Consider the following 23,312-nt stretch of genomic DNA (forward strand, 5'->3'; position numbering starts at 1 on the left):
AGGGCCTGCTGCCCCATTTAGTAACAAAACCTCTACCTGTCAGCTTCCTCCGTCTTCTCCCTAAAGCACTACCCATGCCCTCTGTCCAGTCTTCTCCAATTTGTGTCTTGGTATTCACCTTCATAAAGTCTTTACAGAAACACTGGTGGGTGCCAGTGTGTGTCAGGGTTGGAAGGTCACCCTGCCAGACCGGACATGGCCTCCTACACCAGACACACCCTAGAGTTTAGTGGGGGAAACCAGCACTGAGCAAAAATCCACTCATCAGGCACCTACAAGGGGCTGGGCACCGACCGTCCCAGCTGCTGGGGTTACAATAATTCACCAACAGTAGCTGCCTTCGTAGATTGTGATGTTTCATGAGGGGAGAGACGTGCAATAACTGCCCCCCCCCATGGAAAATGGAAAATTACAACCAAGCGCAACACCATGGAGAACAGGCACAGGTGTTGTAAGAATCCACAATGGGGGGGGCAGGGTGTTGGGTGAATTGGAAAACCAGGGAATATGTCACCTTTCCTGTATCTCACTGACCCAAACCAGGAGTTTCTCAAAGCACACGTCCTTAATCTCACCTGTCCCTGACACCAGGACATACATGGCTGCCTAAGGAAGCAAGAGGCATTTACTGGAGTATGCATGGGGGTTAGGCACCCTTAATATGCCTTCCTCACAAGGAGAAAGACATGGGAGCAATACTTCCCCGGCCCGAAGGCCTCAGAGTCGGCGGGTGGGGTGGGGGGCATGTGGCCTGCATGGAGGCCCACTCCCCATCCTGCTAGGGTCCAGGATCTCCTCGCACAACGTGGGCTCTCTCTTAATACCGTCACTGCCAATCTCCCTGCCCACCCAACACACACACCCAGCATCGTCTGTGGTCTCCCACACTGCTCAAGCTCCAGCATTCCCTCCTTCCGCACTGGGCCCAGGCACGTGAGCCTCAAAGCTCTCCTCAGGTAACAGATTCCATGTTGAGGATGCCTTGATGGGCCCAGGAGACCCTCTGCCCCCAAGACCACTTCTTTTTCAGGAACAATATATGGGGCAAGGGTCCTCTCTCTAAAGGCACGACTGGTTTCAACTTCTGATAAGCCCTAACTGTAGGCAAACAGCGGGAGGTTAATAAATATTTGTTCAATTGAAAAAGCATCAGTTGTGAGTGGCATTGACACAGGCCCACGTTCATATTCTACAGTACTGTCTTGTGTCTTTTCCCAGAGTCCGGGTTTCTAAATTCTAAGTCGTTGGCAACAAGAATCCTCCTTTGGACCTCCCCAGGACGCAGCCACTAAGGGGCACAAGAGAGGTGTCTAGTCAGCAACCGCAGACTCACTCAAGGTGGGAACACCAGTGGGGACCTAGCCGGACACACACAGCAGAGAGCACACCCTAGCCACTGACTATGGGACCACACATCTCCACCATCTCCCACATCTAACCATTTAGACATTGTGTACCTGGCACATATCTGATGCTACACTGGGCACCGGGAAAGTAGTCACTGGGGGCATTAATGGAATCATTCACAATTTGCCATACTTTCATAAAGGTGTGTCAGTGTTCTGCATCGTACTGCCAGAATCTTGCCAAGCAGGGTTGTCTTTTGTCTACCCAATTACACTGCAAGCTCCGTGGAGACAGTCACCAAATATGGTGTCCAGCACTCCATCTCCTTGCTGCGCGGACCTCAGTGGGGAGCTCAGGGAGTACTCATGGATGGAGAACACTTTGTAGAATTCCATGGACCTCAGGGTCCTTGGAAAAGCAATCCATAAGAAAAAGAATTTATTCAATAGCCACTAAATTCTCTGCCCTTGGTGATAGAAATTTGATGGCAGCCGATTTGAAAAGGACTTGTTCTTTTAAAATATTATCAGCAAGAGAACAGAAACCATAACTGTTAAGAATAAATAACCTATGAGTGTCCTCTGAGTGTAAAGACACATTTCAGTTGTATCAAACTCTTAAGAGCAGAGAAAATTGTGTATGTTTTATCTTGGGTGCTGGTGTGCGACTTACTGATACGCTACAGGAATCGCCATCACGCTCAGCCTGAATCTCCACGTTTCCAAGGTGCAGGATAGAAGCAATTATCTTAAAAATGCTTGTCTGATGGGATTCTCTCACTCCTGGGGGGGAAAAAAAAAGGAATGAATGACACTCAGCATCCCTGGTAGGATAGAAAGGACATTTCACCCTTTTTTAAAGGACTTTAAAAAAGTTTGATTTTTCCTTTCTGGGCCAATGACTCCTAAAGTGATCCAGGCTCCTTACCACGTAATTACCAATCATAGTAACAGCTCTGAGGGCAAAGGGGCTCCCTGGACTAAAAGGGAAATACCCTCGCTCTGATTGTCCTGATCAAACCAGATGGGTTATGCTACCATTTTAACTTCTCCAAGAGCAAAGGAGAAACAGCAATCATGCAGACTCATTTTAAACTTCATTTCAACCAAATACTTTATGGATGTTTTTATGAGTTTAATAAGAATGGTCATTTATCTGCAGTCATTTCTCTCGGAACATAATAACCAGCAAACATCTGTGTCCCACATCCAAAGTACCAACGGGGGAGGAAGAGGAGGCCCTTCTGGGAGCACTGCTGGAGGAGCTGGACGGCCAGCTGGCTCTCGGCCACTACCGAGCAGGGCCACACTCCACGCCCCCTCACGGGTCCAGACACATCGAACCTCGAACTGCCGGAGCCAACACCTGAGGCCACGCTGACTTGAGCGCGGGAGTCATCGATGACCCGGACCGTCTCTTAAAACTTATATTTAGCTTTAAGACATTATCATTTCTTGGGGCGCCTGGGTGGCTCAGTGGGTTAAGCCGCTGCCTTCGGCTCAGGTCATGATCTCGGGGTCCTGGGATCGAGTCCCACATCGGGCTCTCTGCTCGGCAGGGAGCCTGCTTCCCTCTCTCTCTCTCTCTGCCTGCCTCTCTCTCTACTTGTGATCTCTCTCTGTCAAATAAATAAATAAAATCTTAAAAAAAAAAAAGACATTATCATTTCTTTTTGAAGTACGAAAGACCAGACCTACAAAAAAAGGCTACACAGTAACAGAACACCAGTCAACCTACCACTCAGTTTAAGAAATAATACGGTGGTCTCCCACATTTCTCTCCAGATGCATTTATTTTAAAGGCAATAATTTATACAGCCTAAAAAAAGTGACACCTATAGTAACTGGGAGGTAAAGACGGACTATCCTGGGATGAAAAACTATCCACAAAGTGGACAACCCAGGCATGAACTAGACAGAGTCACTCTAGACTTCACCAGTGACAAATGACTATTACACTGTGTAAGTGTCATAGGGGCTGGGATTTACTTTTCAAATTTTTTACAGAAAGTTTCAAAATAGACAAAGAAATAGCAATATAATGAATCCCTGTTCTTGCCTTGGCATACAGGTGCTCAGAAACAGGAATAATGGAACTGAACTGACGACAGTTACACAGACGGCAAGTATTCCCAAATGTCTACAGAGATGTACGAGTCACTGAAATGTCTGGCTTTGTTTAACCTAATTAAAAAGAAAAAAAAAAAAAAAACTAAAAGAGCTGGAGGCCAAAAAATTTAGTGTAACTGAGTAAGACTGAAAAAAACGAAGACAGGTTAAAGCCAGAGGTTGGTATCCCCAGACAAGATGGGGGCTTGGTGGTGGTTCACCCACGTGGGGAGTCCTGGGTTTCAATCCGAGCTCATGCATCCTACTCTCAACTAGGTCCTACTAGTCAGGAAGTGGGTTTTGGACCATCCCAAGAGGGACAGATCACTTCTCTCTCCTGCACTCACTCTTGGGAACGAATGCTTTGTCCATTGTCAAAGCCTTCACCTCACAGTCATGGTAGGAATTTAAGTAGTAGATACTGAAGGACTACTGAATCCTAACAACAGTTAGGATTGCTGTACTATACTGACCAGAAGCCCCTTCTTTATAAACTATCCTAATAAGCGGTACTCCACTATGACAAGCAGAAAACCAAAACTCAGAACTGAAGGAGTAAAGCAATATTTATCATCTTGTCGTTTAAGAAAATGTGTGAGTAAAAAAGTAGATGTGTTTATTGAAAAGTAGGGAAGAAAGGCTTATTTCAATAGATTTTCCTGTGCCATTTGCTTTGCGAACGACAGCACCCAGCCTCCTTGGAGCCTTGGAGGGAGCCGCCTGCTCCTTGGACCCGCGCCCGCCCACTGCTCACAGCAGCCACCAGGGGCAGCCTCCTGCCTCTGGCCAACAGGGCGGACTGGTCTCCTGCTCAGCAAGTCCCCTCCAAACCTGCTCCCCAACTGAACAAAGTGATTCTGGGACATTGGCGAAGTCAAGGGTGTCAGTCATTGATCCATATCTCTCGGTCTCAAATCCGCCCCGCTGTGGGATACTGGAGTGAGACCCGGTGAACATTTCCCGTTTGCCCACCGACAGAACAGCCAGCTTGGCCAAAGACCTCCACAGTGACCGAGCCACGCAACAGCAGCAAGAGGACATGTGTGTTCTCGGTTCTTGTCCTCCACCGTTCTGATTCATCGCGGCAGCATAGCCAGGCCCCGGACGGGCCACTGTGGTGCCCTCAGGCCATGCTCTCTACATTAGCAGCTGCCTCTGAGAGCTTCTGGTCCCAGGACGTGCTGCAGCGAATGCAGGCTGCCTTGCAGACCAGCCGTGGTCCACGTCCTCCGGCAGGATCCCTCACGGGCAGGCTTCCTGATCCTGCAACCACACGCTCCTGCAAGGGGCTGGAATGTCTGCCTAGCAACAGTGCCTCTATCTGCTGCTCTTCCTTGCCCTTTTGCACCTGATACTTCTGCATCCCTAAAGTCGTCTTAAACACCTTTTTTATAATCACCAACTACTGCTCTAGCTAACTGATATTGTTCATCGGGATAACCAGCGTGGCTTTTAGGTCATTATTTCGTGGGTATGAAAGACAAAGTACATCTACCCACCGGTTACCCAGAGAAGTGAAGAGCGCTCGCTCAGATTTCAGCCCACGAAGCCCTGCTCCTACTGCACAGAGATTAGGACGTGTCTGGTTTGGCCAAGTTTTATTTGGACACTGGGTGAGACCACCCAGATTCCCACCAAAGGACCCAAGAAATGCAGCTCTGAAGTAGTCACATGACTCAGAAGCCAGATGTCTACCTCGGTCAGAGAAGGGGCTGAGCGAACACAGGGGCCATCCTGAGCTGCTCCCTGAGCTTCAGGCTGACTTCCCAAGCTCTGTTTTTTTCTGGCTGCAGGTCCCAGGAATTAACTCATTCAATTTCCCCGTGAGGAAAGGCTTGCCTTCCACTCTGCCACTCAGGCTCCTCTTCCTCAAAAATGGCAAGGGGGAGAAAAAAGTGGCCAGGGAGAGGAGTTTTCTCTCACGAGTCACTGAAATATCTGGCTTTGAAATATGGCCCTTCATGCCCAGGAAGACACTTGATGTTATTAGCCAAAAGGCCAAGGAGCAATACCAGAAGAACAGAGAGCTCTTGAAGAATTCCACTAATGCTCTCTATAGAAAAAGTGGTGACAGAACGGCACTATATGGGAGAGAACACTACCAGACCCTCATGGTCTGCTTCCAGCTTGGATCCCAGGACTATGGTGCATGGGTTGGTTTGGTCCTAAAGACATGCTCTTTCTGCTAGAACACACGGTCTAACACCAGACCACGGCACAAGAAGATGTGGTTCTTTTTCATTTTGTTCCACTGGCTTCGGTGGCCTGAGGAAGTGGAAAGGGCCATTTTGCAGTGCCTAAGAACATGACTCTCAAACGCTTATTTTTAAGACCGCTCAACAAAAGTACAAGTCTTAAACTCTGGAGTCTGAGGGCTGGGATGAATTAAGAGTAGGACAACATTCACCGAGGGCAACAGGGCTCCTCGTGGGCTTACGAAGTTTGGCAAAGTGGGACACTGTCGTGCTTTTCTACTCTCCATGAAGTCAATCGTCTGGGCCTTTTCCCACTCAGAAGCTGCTTACCCAGGAGTGTGAAGGCTTGTCGCGTCTTCTCAAAGTCCTCAGCATCATTGATGCCCTCGATGCGTGTGTCTCCTCCCTGTGATGTGTAGAAGAAGTCCTCTGCACATGCTATGAGAGGCAAGGAGGAAAAGCATCAGGCATCAGAAAGAAGCTCAATCCCGGTTTACCCACAGATCACGACCCATGAAGATTTCTACTCATCCCAGACAAAAATTTTATTCCCAGCTGAATGTGCAATCCTTATAAAATATCATCTTTACTGACAATGGCAAATGGAGAGAAAATTGGTTAAGGAGACACAGAGCACTACACTAAACAGGATGCATTGCTGTGTTTGTATAAAACCAGTACACAAAAACATGTAACCATAAAAAGTCACAAGTGGTTCAGTTTACAGGATTTACCACAGATTTGCTTTTTAAAAGGATCTGAGGGACGCCTGGTTGGCTCTTGGTTTCAGCTCAGGTCATGATCTCAGGCTCGTGGGATTAAGCCCTGCGTTGGGCTCTGTACTCAGTGCAGGGTCTGCCTGAGATGCTCCCTCTGTCTCCTCTCTGTCTCCTCACCCCTGTGCACACTCCATCTCTAAAGTAAATAAATCCTTTTTAAAAGGATCTGATATCCAGTGAGAGCTACACGCACCCTAGAATCACAGACTTCCAGGACCGTTGATAAGCTGAGTGCGACAGCCTCATTTGACAGAGAGGCAACGATGTGCCCAAGGTGACATGGTTTTTTGTTCATTTGTTCTACCGAGTTGGGGCACCCCTGAGCTCTTCAGGCACATGAAGAGATGAACCTTGAGATCCTCGTGTGTTTGATCTCACCTCAGGTTCGGCTCCTCTCAGTCAGGCCTCAGAGAGCAGCCTGGGACACAACTGGTGAGAAGTCCCAGGTCTGCCTTAGAATTCAGAGCCAACCGTCGCAGGGGGCAGTAACTCAACAAGACATGGGCGGTATCCACGCAGCAGGCTTGGAGGTTAGCATTAGGGCAACAAGTGTACCTCATCGAGATTACCCCCCAAATCACATTTTCCACAAAACGCAGAACCTTTGTGTAAAACAACCCTGCCCAGTGTTTGGAATTTCTAAATTTATGGTGTTTGATTTTGACAAGATGCCAAAGCTGGACACTGGCTACTGTTCTTCTTCTGTAAAGATGGTGAAATTATCTCCCTTGCATGTGTGTGGTCAAACTCACATCAGCTCAACAGGCTTCGATGAGATTTCACTGCCATGTCCAGTCTTCCTGCGACACCTTGAGCTGCCACTCTGACCCCTTACAAACGTCTTGGGTCTCTTTCCTTGCTCCATTCCGATTACCGCTGTCTACATCTGACCTTCTGCACGCACCTGTAGTCTGGGGACTGTTGCCAAAGACTAAACCAGTCTCCCCCCCGCTCCTGCCCCTTCAAATCCACTTTCATGCTCCTGGTAACTCTGATCACACTGCACGCCCATTTAAAGCCTTTTAGAAAACCCCCGCTCCTGCCCCCGTGCCCTCAAGCCAGAGGTCAAACACCCTAAAAGAACCTCCTGGGCTCTTTGTGAAGCAACCACAGCCTCCATGTGTCCCTCCAGACTCAGGGCTCACCCGTCCTCCCACACCTCTTGTCCCTGATCCACCCCCTTCCTGACGGTTGTTCCTCAGCTCTACCGCCCACGGCCAATCTGGGTCCACGCTGAGCCCACCTACCTCTCCTTTCTGGTCTCTTCCATTTCCCACCGTGCATCCTCTGCTCCAAGCCACACTCCTCCGCTGAGTACACATTGCCAGGCCCATTAGGAAGTAGCCCAACTCAGACCCAAACCCTGCCCCACACAACCCAGGCTGGACCATCAGGCTACACTGTCCACAGGCATGGAGAGCAGGGTATCAGCCGTAGCTTATGAGGGAAAGCTTCCCGGAGAAGTAACCCAAACCCTGATGACTAAAGGCACTTGCATGGGAGAAGGAGGACTTCAGCCCCAGGCTTGCAGACAGTCCCAGAAAAGGCAAATGGTTATGGAGGGAGTCACAGCAGGTCTCTGTGGAAGGTGGTAAATTCAGCTCTTTTCTATGGAATCCCCCTGCGAGCTCTGGCACAGAACAGAAGAGTTTCAAAGGCTTAAGAAAAGCATCATGCTTCCTTTCACTCACCTTTCAAAGTACTTCCTTCGATGATTTTTGCAGGAGCACGTTAGGATGACTGAACATATTTATTCCTATTTTTCAGATGGGCAAACTGAGGAACATAGGGCTGGAAGGGATTACCCGGGCTCCCCCAGACTTTGGCCGGCCTGGGAGCCCATTACCTGACCACCCTAACATGGAGATGGTTGTTTACTGTACGGTTTTCTCATAAACACAACCTAACTCGTTATCAAAATCTATCAGCTGACACATCAGAAAAATACGCAGGACACTAGACCTCTCCGCTGGAGGAAAGGAGGCATTTTCAGTGTCTACTGAGACCCTTCATTGTCAAAAGCCAGGGCCCCCCTTGCTGATGGTCTGAGTCAGACTGACTCCGCCCACCTTCCCTGCTGCTAGTTCCCAACCTCGGGTTCCACAGGGGAACTTTCTCGGGCTGGGGCTCATCACTGCAGGGCCCACCCGGGTCAGTCACAGCTTCACTCTACTAAATGACTGAATCCAATCGAGATGATCATCTCTCAGGCGTGCAATCAGCTCTGTCACCGTCACACTCCAGACCCTCATAAACAGGAGATAGTCTCCTGCCATCGGCTTAGCGGCCCTGGATCCGGGCTCTCCTTTCCAGCCCGTGAAGCCGGTGCTGACCGTCCCGTCCCAGAGCAACAGCTCTCCTCCAGTGTGGGTCTCCCCTTAGTTCACATTTCCAAGGAGAAATACGCCACAAAAGCCCCTAGTAACTGGCTCACCAGACAGACACCGAACCGTGTACAGCCCAGAGGAGGCGTGAGGCCAGCGCTTAGAGCAGGGGACCATCAGGGGCCCCGCTGTGGGCTGGTTCACCTGGGAGGCTACGCTCCAACTGTGCAAAGCAAGAAGGCTGTTCAGAGGACTATCAACGTACCCATGGAAGAGAAAAATAAAGAATTTACTCCTTACTACCTGAAGGCTCTATGTAAGGAAATAAAAAGCCCATTACACTTCTTTTTACCATGATTTATTTACACTTCGACCCATGATTCATGGGAGTATTGTTTTTTAAAATCTCATCCTGAGGTCATTTTCATGCAACAGACCACCATCAACAGAGCAGAGGGAAATACAGACGGAGTGTCCCTCTGCTCCCCCTCGCTGGGCCAAAGGATCTCACAGGGACTTCTGCTCAGTTGAGGAGCATGTTCTAGCTAAAGGGAAGGGGGAAGGAGGCAAGGCGGTCTATCCACTAGGAACCCCTGGCTAGTCTTTCATTTACTTCGTGTTTCCAACCACCAACCGTTATCGTGGAACTGTCAGGCTTCGGAGCTCACAGCCAACGCACCCATGAGGCCAAACATGGCCTCACCCTGAGCCTGAGAGCTCATCAATGCAAAGGTCTGCATTCCTGGTCACTTGTGGCCATAAACCAACACCCGAGCCCAAGCTGCCAGCTCCAGGAGGGACACATCCAACAAGGCTTGTGCTCGTCCCTCCCAAGGAGTTTACAGCTTCGGTGGGGGGAGGCAGACTTGCAAACATGGAGTACGGTACAGCAGAAAAGCAGCGTAGCATGCCCTCCTGGGCTTCCTCCTCTGGTTCTCAATTTCCTTCCCCTGGGAACCTTCCACCCGCCTCGGCTCTGCTTCCCTCAGCACAGCCTTCCCATCTTGCACAGTGCCGGGCCGTGAGCTCAGCGAGGGCAGGCCCCACAACGGGTACACTGAGCGCTCCATCCCCGGCGCCTCACACCACGTCTGTAGGCTTCAGTGAATGGACCAAGGACCCAGTGCTAACCCGCATGACCCAGGCACCAAATGAAGCAGGAATCCATAAGTAAAGCAGAGAGTTAGGAGGGCAGACCGAAGTTTGAACGACCTGGTGTGTGTCAGCCTTGAGGGGTATGGGCTGGGGCTGTCAGAGCTCGATCTGGCACCGGGCCCTGAAGACAGCTAGGATCTGGGTTGTGGACAGCCTCAGGGGTCGGTTTCTCTCACAGATACATAAGGGCCAACTGACCCCTGTCTAGACACCCAGCTCTTCACACCATCGGCTACCACTGCAGCACCCCCTCACCCCCACCCCCCGCCAGGTGCCACCCGCTGCCACAGTGCCCCGCCAGCTATGGGGAGGTCTGCACACCCTGGGGCCTAATGCTCAGCAGCCCCTTTCCCCCACCCCCTCGCCCCAGGCCAGCCATCTTCATCCTGCCCCAGCCTCTCACCCCCTCCTTTCCTTCAGCTCTATCCTTGAGTAGGACTTAAAACTCCCAGGCTACAATGACATGAGCTGCACTGGATAAATCTCTAGATCCTCATGGTGGGACGGCCTTTTTATGCTGTCTGAAGTGTGATCATTTTTCAAAATAATGCATGGAAATTCTTACGTGCTCTGTAAATTACTATCCCGCCCCCCCTTCCCCTCTCAAATGGTTTTCTGTGGCAGGCTGCCTGGGGACAATTGGCCCGAGTTTATGGATTGGGTACAGATGCTCAAGGAGGTCTGGATGGGGACATACTCGCATGGGAAGCAGAGCTGGGACAAGAACCCAGGACAGAGGGCTCTGTGCAGAGGCCCCCCAGGGCAGTACCCTGTGGCCACACAGCCCCTCCCCGAGGACAGGCACACCCACATTTGCATACTTAGCGCAAGCTCTTTGAATTCTGGAAGGCTGGCGGCAGCACAGAGCTGGTAGAAGATGTGGTAATTCCGCTCACCGTCTGCCTGCAGGAGGAAACAAGTCCAACAGCTTTAGGACAGTGACCCCGGCGATCATCCCCTCACTCGCTCTCATCCCAGCGTCCTGTGGATGACAGTGGTCAAGACTTGTGCTCACGTCTTCCCTCACAGCTCTGCCACCTTCAACGCCCACCCCTAGATGTTCCATTCACGGTTATGTTCCTTCTTCGAGCTTGAGGATTTCTAGCTCTCTCCTATTTTCTTCTCATTCTCTGCTCTTCCACAGTGGTGGGCTGCCAACTCCCACACACTTGTATGGATGTCCCTGCTCCCTGGCTCAGGCCGCACAGACTGTCACTCGCCTGTGGTAGGCTCCCTGTCCTCTCTAGGAGGCTGGGAACTAAGTCAGAGCTCTGCTCTTGCCCATCAGGTCAGGCTGGGGCAACCACTGAAGGTCCTAGACGGAGGGAGGACTCACAGCGGACACTCGGGCTTCACCAGCCTTAAACTGGCAGAGTGGTGGCAGGGCGGGGGGGGGGGGGACAAAGAGGGGGGGGGGACGGGGCTTTAGGAGGCCTGGGCAAAGGAAGAGGAAGGCTCGAGGGGTGTTCAGCGAAGACTCTGGCTAGAGCCACAGGCAGCCCTGACCTGCACCCAGCACAACGGGCTGTTTGCTTTGCTGCTGTGAGATGAGGATTTGGAGCCATCAAACCAAATTTGGGAGGTGGGAAGAGATCCCGAACAGAAAAACGGAAAAACAAAGCTGGTTAAAAAATCCGTCACACGTTTGTTAAGCACCAGCCTGCAGAGGGACGCCTCTGAGAAGCAGCTGAAGCTGTTCAGGATGTCCCCTCTGCAGGCAGGTGAATGTCAGGGTGACATTCGGAGTGTGGGGCCACCTCAGACAAGGACGTGTGTCATTTCAAGTAGGGGACAGGACACTAAAAGGGGGCTGGGGGAGGACTGTTTTCGGGCTAAGTAGATGTCCAAGCAGTGAGCTTTCTTTTGTTTGTTTAAATAGGACCTACAAAGTAAGAAGGTTCCTGGGGAAGCTGAAGCCCACAACCTTCCCCTAAGACTCTCAAATCCACAAAAAACAGGACTGTCTCGTCCCTGTGTCTCCGGTATCACGCACAGGGCTGGTACATAAGAGGCACTCATTACGTTTGTTGACTGAATCTAAAAACAACACCCACTTCAAAACAATACCGAGCAGATTTCCAGGCCTGATGTCCATGGCATTCACATGAATAGTTTTCGACATAAAGAGAGAAAAGCTAAAGGTCAAGTGTATCCTCAAAAGGAGATGCTCTCTCTGGGCATAGGGAGTGGGTCAGGGAGCAAGTGAGCAATCACTCATGGGGGAAAAAGTACAAAAAGGCCCAACTCATGCCACTCACCTGAAAGACCACTCTGGACTTCTCCAGCAGGTAGGTCCTCATGTTGGCCCCAATGATGTGGTACCGCTTATCAAAGCCGATCTGAATATACTTTCCAAATCGGCTGCTGTTGTCATTGCGAGTGGTTTTGGCATTTCCGATGGCCTGCAGAGAACACACAAGAGGTATGCAAAACCAGGAAAGCTTTCTTGGTTTCTAGGTGGTGTGTGTGCACGCAGCTCTCTCTCCTCTTCCTTACAGAGCCCCCGTCCACTCTAAGGATGACAATGAGCAGAGCTAAACGCAAAACTTCATTCCATGCCTCCTTTACTCCTAAGGATGGCCAGTGAGAGTAAGGAGCTGACCGGTGGACTCTTTCCAGTGATCCCACCTGGAACGTGTGTGGTGATGGCTGCAGCTAGAGCAGTCACCTTGGGACCATGAAGAAAAGGTCTGGAGAATCACATTCTGACAGGCTTGAGCTTACCAAACCAATGCCAGTCTTTAAGAGCTCTCAGCTTGAAGTGAGAAAGGCAAACTTTCCCGTGCTTTAATCAGATCTCCATGACTAAGCAGGCAAATGTCATTCCTAACTGATAAATGGTATTTCCGAGAAAGAGACCAAGATCCACACCAACCTCATCACTAGATCATATCAGGAAGGCCTCACCCTCTGGATACCTTTTCTCATGCAGCTGCAGGGGCACAGTTCAACACAGCTGATGAGAATTTAAAAAGTGAGGGACTAAATGGCTTGGCACGATTATTCACTTTCTACAAAGCATCACATTGCTAATGGATTGGTAATGAATATATTACTATTTTAACTTTAATCCCTTTCACATGTTTACATTTTTAGGTGGTTGAAATGCTTGAAAAAGTTGTCTATGAAATTTGAGGGACACAGAGGCTGAAAGAAGATCCAAACCCAGATTGTCCCTCCACCCCTTCTCAGCCGGATCCAAGCCACAGAGCCACTAGTGCCTCCCGGTGTTCCAAAACTACACAAGCTCAGCTGGTATCTGTTGTAACAAGGCAAACAGGGCAGCTGAAAGCAAATCCTTGCTTAAAGATCGCAATAACACATCCTCACGAAAATACCCCATTCCCATTCTTGAGATGAGTCCGGTGAGGCCGTGAGTCATGCAGCTGCTCACTCACAGAAACCTAAGCCTAGCTCTGCACTACAGAACGCGTCCGGTCTGCGGGCGCCTGCACTCTACACACCCACGTCCCATCCAGGTCCCCCTGGTGTGATGGCCCCAACGTGTGCCAAAAATCCAACCTTAATTTAATCAAGCTTCTGAATTTTACAGCCCTTTTACAGGAAACACAGAGGACAAAGGACACGTTAATCAGCATCAGGAAGATAAAACCGGCAAAGTCCAGTTTGTGGAACATTCTCAAAGACCATCTAGTTTCAACAAATACAATTCAATGCAAAAATTTCAAAATATTCAAACTCCATAATTCGTAAAATGGCAAGAAGAGCCTTTGCCATACCTGACACCACTCCTTGTGATGGCTTAGGGGAAAGCTTGCCCAGGGTCTAGAGATCACAGTCGATCCAGAGAGGTCTAGCTTCCTTACCTCACTAGGCTGCTTTGAGAAGTGATAGATCTAGAAGTACTTTAAAAATATGTAATGGCACCCACAAAGAGAAGAGGTTATTATGACCCAACCCATCAACTCTACCCTAGGACTCCTAGATCCTGTGCGTGAAGGACACACAGGCAGTTCTGCATCTTTTAAACGCTTGCTAGATTTTTTCTGATTTCCCACGGACTTAGGAAATGTCTTGATGAGTTATCATAGATAAGAAAAACAGGTTTTAACCTTGAGTCCCACAGACCAAGGGGAAAAAGCGGACGTAACCCAAGTGGTTACAACATGGAAAATGAGCAAACAGTATAAACAGGAAATTCACGGCAGACACTCACATGATCAAGTGTTGAGAAAAGGTAACCTCACTGGACATTGGAAAACAGCAGACTCAAATGGGGAGGGGCTGGGACTAGGAAATCGGACACAACAAAACGAGGAGGATGTGAGGACAAGGGAACTCTCCCATTTGTTGCTGGCTCAAATGGGAACTGGAACCACTGTTCTGAGAAGTCACTGGACCTATCTAGTAAAACTGAATACACACGTACCTCACAGTTCAGCAAGTCTATTTCTACATATTACCTGGAAAAACATGTAGTGCACACATGAGTAAGCACAGAAATCTTTGGCACAGGTTGTAATTACTAATAAAAAAAAAAATTCATCCTCAATGCCCACTAGTAGGGGAACAGATAACGTGTAGTGGATGCACACCATGGGACATTATAAAGCCGGTATAGGTGAACTAGAGCATGATTCGTGGATAAAATTAAAAGATGTTGAGGGAAAGAGTTGCAAAATGACAAAATACGCTACCGTTCACACAGTACATAAGAGAACCACCTTCTCTGTTGTTCCTGCACGTGCTAAGAGGAAGAGCAAATGGAGTAGTTTCCATATAATGAGGATTATACAACAACGAGGGACGTATCAATGTGTGGAGGCACAGAGCAGGGAGCAGTTAGCCAAGGCTGGCACAACGCGAGTGGCTTGGAGGGGTGTAAGCTGACAAGGATATTAAAGGGGGAATCGAGTTTTGCTAGTGGGGAGGAGGAGGGGTTCTAGTTACGGCCCTGGCCTGAGTCAAGGGTCAGGGCAGGTGCACGTGCGGAACGGCGAGAGTGTGCGGCGTGTGAGATAAGAGACGGGCTCCGTGAGTGAGTCTGGGCGCAGATTCTTGTATGAAGAGGTGGACAGCTGCAGGCACTGTTTCTTTAGCTCAAAAGGAAAAACCTTAAATTCCTGAATTACATAGTAACTGGTCTTAGTTGAGATGATTTTTGCTCACTGTACCCTCACAGTATCCTCCTTCTCCCGGGATGGGGGCAGTCTCTGGCTCCTTGACTTGTGTGGTGTAGACACTGGGCACTCCAAAAAGCCACGTGACCCCTCCGACCTGGACTTGGTTCTGCCTCTGCTCTAACAGTCTCTTAGCCAGTGCAGACTCACGAACAAACCACTCCCGGATGCTGGCAAGCTCACACGGAGCGGGGTCAGAGAGCTCTGGTGCTAAGAATGAATCATCCCAACCCACCCTCAAGTCGCCTTTAATTCAAGCCACTGTCACTTAGTGCAGCTCGCTGGGGATTCCATTTCCTTGGACCGTCCTCGACGGTCTCCCCAGGAGGCAGCTGTGGAAAGAAGGAGATGGCGGGAGCACAGCGGACTGCTTGGTTGGGACGGGAGCTGAGTCATCAGGAACCGGCTGGCCCCCGGGGAAGATGTACCTGGTGTTGCCTCCAACCTTCTGAGGAGCCACAGAGCTGACTGGGCTTCCTGACACACAGGCCTGCCTAGACCCCCAAGTTGTGAAGAGGAAGGCTTTGGCGCTGCAGAAGTTGCTCTTTCTAGGCCCAGAATCACTTTCTGACCCGCCCAGAGTTCTTCTTGGCTACGATGCTCCCTTGCCATGTTTCTGTCCAAGACTTCTCTCATGGAGAACACTTAAAAACTCAAGGGACAATCTCCATGATGACCAGATTCCATCATCTGACAGAAGGAGCCCTAGGGAATTACCCAGAGTTTCCAAAGTAGAACCTTGCACAAGGTAGAAATTTAATGTCGTGAGCCCAAACCACTGCACCGTTCTTTTATGTGACATCAGGCTCGAGGAGGCTGCTCCATGCACACACTCCTCCTCTAGACCTTAGCAACCAAACCACGAATGCATGTTTTGGGGTGTGCGAGTTGCTCCCCCACCTCTCCCATGCCAAAGTACCCCCAATCCCCAGCAGTGCACCAGTCCATTCACGATGTAAGAGCTACTGAACATGTTAGGTTGTTTTAGACAGACCTCTATCATTTGAAAACCACCCCCAAAGCAGGGAGTCATAGGCTTGCATGCCATTGTCCAGTGGCCTTGTTCACACCAGCCAAGAGGTGGAAACCCAAGCAGTTCATGCACAGAGGGATGGATTAACAAAACGTGGTCTTATCCACACAACAAAGTATCATCTGACCATAATAAGGAAGGGGACACTCCTACATTCTGTAACACACATGAACTTTGAAAACATTAAGTAAGCCAGACATAAAAGAACAAATATTGTATGATTCCACTTATATGAGGTGCCTAGAACAGGCAAATTCATGGAGACAGAGAGTAGAAGAGAGGTTATAAGGGCCTGGTGGAGAAGAACAGGGTTATTCTTTAATGGGTACAGTTTGGGATGATTAAAGAGTTCTAGAAATGGATGGTGGTGATGGTTGCCCAATGCTACGAATGTACTTAAGACCCTTCAATTGTTCATTTAAAATAGTGAAAGGGTAAATTTTATGTATGTTTAACCACAATAAATCAATTAAAAAATCCTCTTGTGTCTCGTACATGTTTAATAATGGGGTGATCTACCTTCATTAAATTCTCATCTCGACTTAAATTACTTTGTCCAGGCACCGAAGATGTAACAGATTTCCTCCCTTCTCTGTTTTGCCCGGAAAAATTACCTTCTTTATTTCTTAAAAGAGGCAGCACTCTGGGTCTTTGAAACCTTATTACCTTAAAAATGGCCTGAGTTTTGAAACTCAGGGGCAAAGGAGAAGCTGAGAGCCTGGTTTGACTCCCATTTGAGATGAAACACGATGCTGATCATAGAGCACAATCTTAACTGCCTCCGTTTAGGTGCATGGATGGTCTCGGGCAGGCCAGGCCATGGTCCACCATCACATTCTGATTGAGGCCATGGCCAGGCCCCAACCTTGGGCTTAGAATAAATGCTATGAACAAATGGGCCACTAACTAGTTGCAGGTCTGACAAAATTAACATGTTTGCTGCTAATAAGACGATTCATAAAAAACCTCAATGATACAGAGAAAAGGCTTATGACTATAATATTCAGTGAAAAGGCTGTAAAGAAACAGACCCAAATGTGCAACAATTATCAGTAGGCTGTAGAAAGACAAATTGGGGGTACCCTACCCAGACCTTCTCAATCAGCAACTCTGGGGGGGCTGGGGCCCAGCAGACTGGTTTAACAAGACCTCCAGGTGACTTTGATGCACTTGAGTTTAAGAACCATTATAAGAGAATAAAAGTCTTCTTGCTCCTATATTTTTGGTAAAAACGCCTCCAACTGTACTAACCGTTCTCCAATCCATGTAAGAATTCCATAGAATTCCAAGTTTCCATGAACTTGCTTTTGTTGAATTGTTAATGATTATGTTATGTCCTGTTAGTCAACAGAGAATCAAAGTTCTCCAGATAATCCAACTGTGTAGGCAGATTATACCCACAAAAAACAATGAATTCCTAGGAATTGAGGCTCAGTCTTTAGTCACGCACTTGGTAAAGGAAGGGGGTGGGGCGAGAGGGGGATCTAGGAAGGTCCCGGCAGGTTCTCGTTTCCCTCAGCTCCAAAACGACCTGAAAGACTAACCACCTTGGCGACTTGGGTCTTAAATGACCTAGTTCAAGGCCCTGCAGAGAATCTGACACTATCCTGGCAGCTTTTGGCCTCAACTCAATCTCTTCTTCCTAAAACAAGGAGCAGCCCTGGGCTGGTGGGGGCCCATCAGACTGTAACCCAGACAATAACCAAGAGCCTCTACTTCAGAGGCAGGAAATCAAAGCTGGCCCAGGGACTGTATACCCATTTAGATTTACTTTATCAGAATTAAGTTTTTATGGAGGAAAGAGAGAGAAAAAGAGAAATGGAGTTCCAACCGTGACACCCGGGGAGTTACAGCAAGACTGAAGTTTTAGGAAACGTCTCTGGCCTTGTACCTGTACTGACTGCTCTGGGGCTGGGGTGTTGAGGAGAGACAGAAGGCCCCAGCCGTTCATGCCATCTAGATAACTGCTTCCCGAGGATCAGCAGGTTCCCTGCTGTCACAGAGCTCTTGGCTCTACCTTTCCCCCCCACCCAGCCTCCCACGCCCGTTCGCACTGCCCTCCTGATCCAGCAGGCCTTCAAAGTCCCGGATGGTGGGGGGGAAGCAGGGACCTGCTGACACACGATGGCTGGTGACAGGGAACAGCTACAGAGGTGGAGGCGGGATGGAATGATGCTCACTAGAGCATTTCAGAGTCTGGGAACAAGGCTGGCATGAAGAGGACACTCCACTCGGTACTGGGGACATGAAGGAGGCTACCAGGAGAGATTACCTCCCAAATCCATGCTCTTAGGGGCACCATTGGCGTTCTTTCCTTACTGGGAGACATGGGGCTCTACAAGAACGGCAGGAATGTGGACCACGTGAGCCGCTTCCACAGACTCTGGTGGGCGACCGCATGAGGTGGGTCACCCAGCAGCTGGCTGCTGGACAAAGAAGCTCCAGCCAGAAAGGCCAAGTGTGTTTGGAAGGCTTTACCTCCATGATGGGGCTGGATGCCAGGACCTTCTCTTCGATGTTGGTGTCACTGGCTGAGCCACCCACCGTGGCAAAATAGCGCATTGCGTACTTGGCTGACACGGTCTTGCCGGCTCCAGACTCCCCGCTGACTATGATGGACTGGTTCTTCTCATCTCTGGAAGGGAAAAAGTTCTGGTCAGTGGGTGGCTGTGGAAGGGCTCTGTTGCCTTCCATGGACTCTGTGGACAAGGGCCTGAGCTTGATCAAGATCATCTCATCTTTTCTGAAGGAAAAATACGAGGGACAGCGTCAAGACAGTCTGCCCTCCCTCCCATGCTTGCATAAGATCCACAAGCAGGAGAAAGGAGAGTTCGGAGGAGGGCTTACAAAAGGCACACGTCCTTCCTAAGGGCCCTCGGCAAGGGGGGTGGGGCCAGCTGGTCACAACCACACTTCCTCTGGGGAGGCAGTACCCCCTCACCTGTTCCTTTATGTGCGCGTACACACACACACACACACATCCTGAGAATTCACACACGTGCCTTTGCAGGTACACAGTCTCACCTCTGATTTTGTGGCATGCCCATCCGGGGCCACCGTGTAAGTTACAACTTTTCAAAAACAAGGATCTTTTCCTCTCGTGTTTCAGCCCAGCGTGCCAACAGATAGTTTCAAATTTCTTGCTCATATGTATGTCTCCTAAAAGGCATGCTATTAACCACCAGAGTGATCTTGCTTCAAGTTTATCAGAATTAGATAAAACAGCTATCAATTGCAGTGAGAAGGATTTCAGTAAGACTAAATGGAAGGCAGAAAGCAGATCCTCTATACCAGATAAAAATGCATCTATATTTATCCCTTTAAAATAGACGGCAGAAGGACAGGCAGGTAATGCAGAGAGCAGCCTATCCGATCTCTAAGGAATGTGCGTGTTCAAGCATGGGGCGAGAACACATGTGGGGGGGGCACAGGTTTGGCTAACGAATGGCTCGTAAGGGCTATAGTCAGCCACCTACATCCAGCTCACAGATCCACTGCCCGGAAGGCAGGCACTCTGCTCTCATCTCCAGTCCCTCTAACAGTGCATGGCATAGAATATATGCTCCTAGGGATTAACCAGCACCCCATCCCAGGTAAGAAAGCCTCGGAGCATGGAGGTGGGTTTATGACACAGCCCTCCTGGCCCCGGCCCACGACTACTTACACCAGCTCCGGGGGCTTCCTGGGCAGAGCAGGCCATTGCAGAATGAACGGAGAAGCCACCACTGGCCGCCTGCCCCACTGTGCTAATCACCAACACAGGTAGACTGTGGCTTATCAGCACAGGGGAAGGAATGTTGGCCCTGCTTCTGATCTGGGCTGACAGTCAAGATGTAGGAAAGCAGCGTGATGACACCGATGTCAGCTAGGAGAGTACTAGAAAGATAGGAGAGATCCGGGCGGGGGGTGGGAGCACCGGGCACTCAGCTGTGGTAGCTGGGCTGAAGAACCCCTAACCGAGAGCCACTGTTCAATGTCAGCAAAGGGCAATGTGGTCTTAGCTCACACAAACCATTGTCACCAGCTGGGGAGGGATCAGAATAAACACAGGGGGCTGGTTCCCCGTTGAAGATGGGGAAAACACAAGGGATCTTCCCAATTGGTTCCACAACCAGTTTCCTAAGAACAAAGGCAAATCCTGCCTAGTATCTGGAAGAGTAAGAAGTGGCTTTCTGAGATCCCTTGTAGTTCCAGAAGCCTGTGGACAATGCTTGTATTTCCCAGGTTCACTCGTTTTCATTGTATACATCCACCAGACCATGGAGATCGTGACGGTGTCACCTCTCCTCTCAATACTTCATAATCAACTCCCTAGAAAACAGCTCAGAAGCACAGCCCTCCCGAATGACTCAGAGTAACCAGCTGGACCTCCAGCCCTGGACCATAGACTTCCGAAACAGACCCGCGCTGGATGCCAGCTTCAGAACGCGCCCGTAACCATAATAAAGAGAGGTGAATTGTAGGAGCCACACGCCCAGGTCTGAAGCTTGGCCTCAGGCCCCTACATTCGACCTAAAATCAATCAATAATGAGCACAGCCTGCGTCTGTGCCTTACTCCTCAGCAGAGGGTCACATGGAAAGCAGAAGTAGAGACTGTCCAAGGAATTCAAGCAGGCTCTGTGGCAGTACCACACGGATGCTAGGGGAGTATGAACGGGAGCAGCGGGGGCCAGGGGTGAGCACTGTCCAGTTCCCTGCGGCAACAGCGCGCACATAGCAGACTGGCCTAGGCAGAGACACAGAACACAGCTGGCACAAATAAGGCACAGACCCAGGACACGGGTCACTTTTCACCTGCAGTGTCAAGATGGGAACTGCCCTGTGCATCACTGGGAAGGAACTGCAGAAAGGTCAGGCACTGGGCTCAGGAAAGAGAGCAGCTCCTGCAGGAGGCAGCAAAGTCTGAGGAGAAGCAGGCCACTCTAAGGCAAGCGGTCAGGAATTCAAGAATGGGGGCTGGCTGACAGGACAACAACCTGTCAGGAACTCAAAAGACAGAATCAAGGCGGGGAAACGAGACGGGCAGGATGCAGAGGCAAATTCTGATGCTCTGATGAAAATGCATGCACGTGGCCGAGATACTACAAGAGTTATAAATCTCCCCAAGTTTTAACAAGTCTTTACATTCAAGGCTGTTGAGCCTGAGGAAGTGCGGGCTATGGCCAGGAGTGCTAGCTGCTGCCTCATTTGATGGCTACTAGAGGTGATGTTGACATGTAGGATAAAGTCAGGTAAATTTACCTCTTCTCAGACCAACAAGTACCTTCTGACACCTCCCTGACTTTGACCATTCTCAAATATTTTTAACTGGAGAACTTTATGTAGCTTCCCCACACTTCTGCATACACGGGCCCCTCCCACCCCTAATCCACTGGCGGGCTAGGGGCACAAAGGGTACAGTACACACATACACTGTTTGGTGACAGCCTGTAAGCTGGCCTGAGCGATGATGGACAGCAGCACTTTCTTGTTCTATGTATATTAGCTTTGCTTCCAACTCACACCTGGCAACCAGAACATGGGCATTAAAAACACACTGGGACCTCATTTGCAGTAATTAGCTAGCTGACATTGGCCAAGGTCACTCACTAATTTGACCCCTGATTATCCCAGTGCAGTCCCTCATGAGTAGGAGGCTCAACTATGCTCCTGTTTGTCTTTGTGGCCACCCTGGGGTAGGCACCCAGGCCTCTGATGCATCCCCCCACTCCGGCCTGATTGTGCAAGCTAGCTCGCATCAGGTTTCTCCCACTCAAAACAGCAAACTGCTTATTGTTTGTTGAATCAAGTCCGGGCCCCTTCGTTGAGCATTTGCAACCCTCTCCAACGTAGGCCCCAACACCAAAACCCCTCACAAGGGTGGCAGATCGGTGCTACAGATAAAACACTGGGCTTTTAGTCAAAGGATCTGGCCTGAGCCTGGTTCTGTGATCCGTGGGCTCTCGAAAACCTCACACCACGCCGCAGAGCACACGCCCACCTCCCCGACTCACTGCTCACTGCAGGAGACGCTCTCCATACCTTCTGTGGGATGACGGTACTGGAGTTCAGCCCAACAGGACTGCCCGTCAGTCTCTAAAATCGCACGCTTTCCCAGCCCTGCCATGTGTGCTTTTCCTCTACCTGACCTCACCTCCACCACGGACCTTCTCTCCTAAAGCCCTGCTCCACGCAAAGCCCGCTCCATCATGCATCAGGCAGCCTGGCAGTCCGATACTCCCCTATCTTCTAAAGCCCATATCGTTGGCTTTGTAGCCTTTTTAAGACACTATTGCTTTCCATCTTATACTGATATCGGTCCTGGTCATTTTACCGTGTGACTTTGGGTCATTTCTTTCCTCTGGGTCTCTTTCATTACATCTAGAGGACAGGCTGTGACTTGGAACCCCCCAAAGGATCTCCTCCACCTGGGACATGGGAGGATTCCACCCCCAAAGTCCTCATAGAAAATATGGGTGGGGGAAAGCTCTCTGTTTCAAATTCTGGTTATTCGGGGCTGGTTTGGGGTTAGATGTTTTTAAGAAAGGAATTCTACCCAATATCCTTCAAAACCATAACCCATATACAGCTCTGTCCAGTCAGCCCAATGACAGGCAGGACTTAGCTGGCAACGTGGGCCAATCCACTTTTCAGTGAATTGTTTCCTCTTAAGTCCAGCGGAATTCTCTTTAGAAAAAGAAAACAATGGCCAAAGGCTTTCATATCCAGCTGTTACTCAGATGCCGGCTGTCTTTCAGGAAAGACATTACCCCCAACAGGAAAAGCCCCTTGAAGGCCTGTACCTCGGGCAAGAGCACAGGTTCCTAAGGCCTCTAGCCGTCCTCCAGCATCCGGGAAGAACGATGACAACCACGAGACAACCAGCCAACACACACACACACACGCATGCACACATGCACACGGCCGCTCCTCCATCTCACACCGGACTCCCTCCTCTGCTAGCCAAGAGGCAGAACAATTGCTAAACAACCTCTTGCAAACATTCCCCATTGAACCCCCACAGGGCTTTCAGCTCCTTGAGCAAGGTGGTCCCCAGCCCCTCTCCATTTTGGAGCCCCCCAATCGTCCCCGGGAAGGACAGTGGAGGCAAATGGCTGTTAAGACACTGGAGGTTGCTCCACTAAAGGAAAGCCCTGCTGATCAGCCAGACATCGTGGGAACTTCAAGAAACCCTGCTGAAATGTTGTCTTGTTTGGGTTTCCTGCAGAGAATGACTGGTCGCCTGTGCC

The 23,312-nt window shown here is 49.9% G+C and overlaps 1 protein-coding gene across 1 annotated transcript in view; it reads right to left on the reverse strand.

The window, feature by feature from the left end:
* The window catches only part of LOC111142499 (myosin VB), a 186,025-nt gene that overhangs the window by 127,236 nt on the left and 35,477 nt on the right, over positions 1-23,312 (reverse strand). Inside the window, exons 3-7 of the mRNA XM_022495717.1 lie at positions 18,561-18,717; positions 12,167-12,310; positions 10,730-10,811; positions 5,981-6,088; positions 2,020-2,129 (exon numbers count right to left, since the gene is read on the reverse strand). Coding sequence (XP_022351425.1) covers positions 2,020-2,129; positions 5,981-6,088; positions 10,730-10,811; positions 12,167-12,310; positions 18,561-18,717 — 601 coding nt within the window. The remainder of the gene's footprint in view (positions 1-2,019; positions 2,130-5,980; positions 6,089-10,729; positions 10,812-12,166; positions 12,311-18,560; positions 18,718-23,312) is intronic.

This window comes from Enhydra lutris, unplaced genomic scaffold (assembly GCF_002288905.1).
Source record: "Enhydra lutris kenyoni isolate GAN:26980312 unplaced genomic scaffold, ASM228890v2 scaffoldscaffold8, whole genome shotgun sequence".
Classification (NCBI taxonomy): Eukaryota; Metazoa; Chordata; class Mammalia; order Carnivora; family Mustelidae; genus Enhydra; species Enhydra lutris.